The following is a 4,783-nucleotide window of genomic DNA, read 5'->3' on the forward strand; positions in this document are numbered from 1 at the left end:
TTCCGAGTAGCCGGAATTACAGGCATGCCGCCATCACGCCCGGCTGATTTTTTGATTTATTGTAGAGATGAGGTCTCGCTGCCCAGGCGGGTCTCGAACCCGCAGGCTCAGGCAATTCACTCACCTCAGCCTCCCAAAGGCGCGGGATTATAGGCTGAGCCACCGAGCCCGGCTGTAAATGATTCTTAAATGTGCTTTAGAGCAATCATGCAAGTTATAGCCCCTGCCATTGCCCTGAGAGGGCAGGAATACATGCCAATGCCAGTCTTGCAGACAGCGTGATGGTCTGGTGAGAGGGGTTAAGTCAGTTGCTTTTTAGATTCCCTCACTGCTGCTTTCAGCTCAAGCTCTCTTAAGCCAGCTAAGTCAGTAATCACCCTCCTGTCTCTTTCCAATCTTTTGATATTTTAGTTGTATTGTCTCCTGACTCATTCTCTTTGTCTTTGTGGGGTTAAGGCTTAACAACAACAACAAAAGGATCCAGCCAGGAAAGAAGGAGAGGGAAGACCCCCCTCCCAGAAGCCAGGCTTGTGGGTGAAAAAGAGAAGGGATGAGAGAAGTACACGAACAAAGGTGCCCCCGGGGAACCTGGTAGCAGAGGCAAGAGTCTGTGGACAAGCTGAAACAGCTTTTGATCCTGTTTTGATCTGACAGTTAGTTACATGGCAGGGAATGGGCATCTAATGGGACTACATCTCGTGTAGTGGAGGGCAGGACACCATGTGAGAGAGTCCCAGGACAGATGCTCCCCACAAAAAAGGGAAGGCAGTTATGCAAAGAGGCAACGACAGGATGCTGGACGGCTGAACAACAAATGTCAAGGGCGTTTTCTTCAGTGAGCCCACCACAGAAGTTAGTTCCCTTGTTGTCTGCACTCATAGTTCCCTGTCATTTAATCCCATATCAGTAACTGTAATTTGCAAGAGAACAATTACGTCCGCGATGACCCTTACGATGCACTGACCTACAAGGCTGAAAGCTGAACACCCACGGCCCGTACGAGGCCCGTCATAAATGAACGAAGGAATTATCAGTCGCTCCAGAAATCGCAGGGAGGGGCAAGAGGAGGGACGGTGAGAGGAAGAAAAGGCATAGAGGGGAGGGGGAAGGAAAAAGAGGCAGACACAAAGGGGGACAAGACTAAGAAACTGAAAAATACAGGAGGCATGAGGGATATGGGACAGTGAAGGGAGGACAAATGGGAAGACAAGGCAGGTAGGATAGAGGGAGGAGGGAGAGAGGAAAGGTCAGGGGATGACGATGGATGTTGAAGGGAGGCAGCAAGAGAGCAGGAAGAGGAAAGGGATTTAGAGGAAGTGGATGGAGGAATAAAGAGAAAGAGGTGGGGAGACAAGTGCTTTTCCAAAGGGTCATAAACGAACATGGACTAAGAGCAAGGGCCAGGATGAAGGGGGCAGTGAGGTTTCAAAAAGCAAGTTTAAGGGAACAACTCCCCTCCCTGGGCCTCCTAACTGCATTAATTCCAACCCCTTTTTGTGGTCACAGCATGGTCTCACTCACAAGAATCCTAAGGGCCAGCTCATGTGATGCACTGTGCATATCTGTTCCAGATGAAGACTGTGTGTGTGTGTGTGCGTGCGTGTGTGTGTGTGTGTGTGTGTGTGTGTGTGTGTGTGTGTGCACATGCGTTTGCATACTAATAATCTCAGGCTCAGTACATCTGTGGAAATAATGAATCCTTTCCATGTGGCTGCTTTGCTAAAATCACCTCTCTCAGGAACCTTTATTTCAAGGACCAATTCTGCTTTTCTCCCACAGTCTATTGATTGCATCAGGCACTCAGCTTCTGTTTCCATGGCAACTGGGACTAGTGGTCTAGGGACTCAATATGAGGAGACAAAGAAAATTGCAGGGAAATGTGCGTGCTCTATCTTCCACTGAGGTAAACAAGCCCCTATTCAAGGATTAGAAAGAACATTATGTCTACTTCTACCCTGCCCTCCCTCACTGCTTGGTGGAGGCGGATAGAAAAGCAGAGAAGGTCAATATGAATAGAAATTATCTGCGTTGTCACCATGCACCTGCATGGTTTTGAGATCTAGGCTTCCTTGTCCCCTAGCCACCATCTTACCGTTCATTTGCTTTACCGTCAAACCATACCCATGGAATCTAGAATTCCTGCTACCCCAGCTCACTTCCCCTCTTGTGCATCCTTTAGCTTTTATCATATTATGGGGGTTTTTCAGCCATCCCATTTTTATGACAAAAACTTCCAGCCTGATTTCAGAAGTGCTGCCCCCAGAAGAGTTCTCTGATCCTCACTGGCAGAGTCATGCTGGCTCCCTCCTCTCCTCGCCAGCCTGGGGGACCTCTGTCCAGATCATGGGATCAGATTGTAAGGCTCCCACTTCCTGCCTTGTCCCTGTTCTGCCTGGGCTCGGGAACACTTATTGGAGGGGGGTTTCTGATAGTCTCCCCCTTTTGGAAAGCAGCCAAACTAATGAGGGGCCTCTTGCCTGCCCCCTTTTCCTGAGTAGCCACCTACATCCTTCGCATTTGCTCCCCACTTCAGAGGCTGGACAAACACGGTGCCAGGCGGGACCTGAGATGTCCCGCAGCATAAATGTGTGAAGAGAGACAACAGAAAAGCTAGGTGTAGGTCCCCAAACTTTCCCGTCCTTCCTTTCCATTATCCCACCATGTCTCTGAATGTCTGCTTGTCCAGCTGCTTGCTCATTTCCTGGGACCCAGCTGCCCACCATGTTCCATGCTCTGAAACTCCTCAGTCCAAAATACCTAAGGAACCTCATCTTCTCTCCAGCTGAGCAGCCCACTCCATAGCCACGCCCTACATGGAAGGAACCACACAAAGGTTTTCCCATCGTCCTGACCTCCAGGGTCTTTGGGAGATGTCCAGTTTGCTTTTGGACAGGGAATTTGTCTCCTCTCCACTCCTGGGTTTCCACCTGCCAGTGGCGCCTCCATGTTTCACACCCGTCTCAGGGAATTCCCAGATCCACTTGGCTGCTGGTCTCTGGAGGACCAGGACCGGTTGCCCTTTGAGACGGAGCAATGAGGGTGGGAATGCAAGGACGTTAATGCTTCGCTTGACTGCTTTGCTCCTTAAATTCCCCAAAGCAACACACACCAGATTGTAGACTACATGCCAGTTACAGGCTTCAGTGAAGGGTGGATAGAAATGATAATTTAGAACAAAACTACTAGGAAGTGCTGGCTAAATATCAATGCTCCAGGAGTCCAAGAAGAATCATCCATCCCTTACTGCCCACAAAACAGTAAGGCCTTTTGGGGAGATTCTGTTTGGGGTTAATCCATGTTCATAGCTCTTCTTCTCTGTTTTGAGGACTTTCCTTTTGTTCCCTTGCAAAGAAGAAAGTCTCCTCATTAATCTGCCTCATTGTAGGAACTTCTGTTTTTCTTTACAGCGGGATGTATCTATGTCTCTACCTCTCTCTGAACATGCAGATAAGCACAGACACACAAACACCAGGAAACTGTGAGTGGCACATAATACACCCCAGTCAATACATTTCTCAAAATATGAATTTGTCGGTCTAGATTAATCTCTTTTACTCAGTCTGGATCTCGTGGGCTTTGAACTTCATTCCCTCATCCTCTGGACATCTCTGCCTTTCCAATCCCTCATTCTCACTTTGGCTATCCATAAAAATGTAAGTTATCAGCAGTTCTTTAGCTAAATTTATGAAAGTTTGGTCATAATTTTAACAAGGCCTGCTTTTCTTGTTGATCTAATCTGTACCTTTCACCATTTAAAACTGCTAATTCCTGCAGATGATCACTATTTCTCAGCATCTTCAAATTTTCCTACTCTCGTTTTTATTTACATTAGCATATAGTTGTGTTCCATTGTCCTTTATCTTAAACAAATGCCTTCTCCTCAACATATCTGAAGATGGCAGGTAGGGTGTGTTTCTCCTGTCGAGTAAACCAAGGTAGAGAGTTTCCTCGGCACCTCAGCATGCCCTACAACTCATCAAAAAGTGATAATAACCACATAGTGCAAGGAAGATGAAAATTTTAAAAATCAATCAACCTGAGCTAGAACTAACCAGACTCTCACCTGGAACACAGCATAGACTCCAGAAACCTCCAGATGCAGTAGGGAAGGTGAATGAGGGAAATTTTAAAAATCTGTGCTCCTGTCATGGACTAGGAGGGCCCTCTGAGCCTTCATGGGAAACTGTTTTGCCCATAGCCATGACAGCCACGATCTGCTAAAACTCATGTTCAGGAAAGAAAAAAAAAAGTCCTGAGCAGTTCCATCCACCATATCCCAGAAACTCCACCCTTGCTAGTGGCTGCTTTCTAGCTGGTCTGGGAGAAAATGGGTCCCAAAGGCAAACTCCATGGTGGCAGACTGTTTCTGGTTGGCTTGGGCTACCTTGAGATCAACTGAGGCCCTGAAGCCTGCTGCACTTTGACATTCACATCACAGACTGCCTGAGGCTAAGGTGGAGGACTCAGGTGGGACTCATGACCATAGCAATCTCTCATTCGCCATATACACTCTTTTAGTCCCCCCTTGCACAAGAACATTACATCCGTGAGCAGAGACTCCCCCACAATCCCCACTGGGGTAACCAAGAGTGCACACAGGTGAGGTGTTTGAGTTTCTTTTTCCCCTGCATGCCCATCAAGGACTCAAAATAGAGAACTTGGGTAATCCCCAGATCCCTGTCCACCATCTGTGTTGAATGGTCATGTCCTTGGAGCAACACATGCCTAGGAGAAAGCCCACAGCCACCATTGCAGCTGGCTCGCTCCTGCAAGTGCCACCTCC

The 4,783-nt window shown here is 47.9% G+C and overlaps 1 protein-coding gene across 1 annotated transcript; it reads left to right on the plus strand.

The window, feature by feature from the left end:
• The first annotated feature begins 792 nt into the window (after positions 1-792).
• Positions 793-1,902, plus strand: LOC103256039 (putative uncharacterized protein FLJ39060). The gene is given in 2 exon segments (XM_008053918.1): positions 793-939; positions 1,780-1,902. Coding segments are annotated over 2 exon segments (270 nt in total).
• The last annotated feature ends 2,881 nt before the right edge of the window (positions 1,903-4,783 follow it).

The sequence above is a fragment of the Carlito syrichta genome, unplaced genomic scaffold (assembly GCF_000164805.1).
Source record: "Carlito syrichta isolate Samal-C Ts95f unplaced genomic scaffold, Tarsius_syrichta-2.0.1 Scaffold288866, whole genome shotgun sequence".
NCBI lineage: Eukaryota > Metazoa > Chordata > Mammalia > Primates > Tarsiidae > Carlito > Carlito syrichta.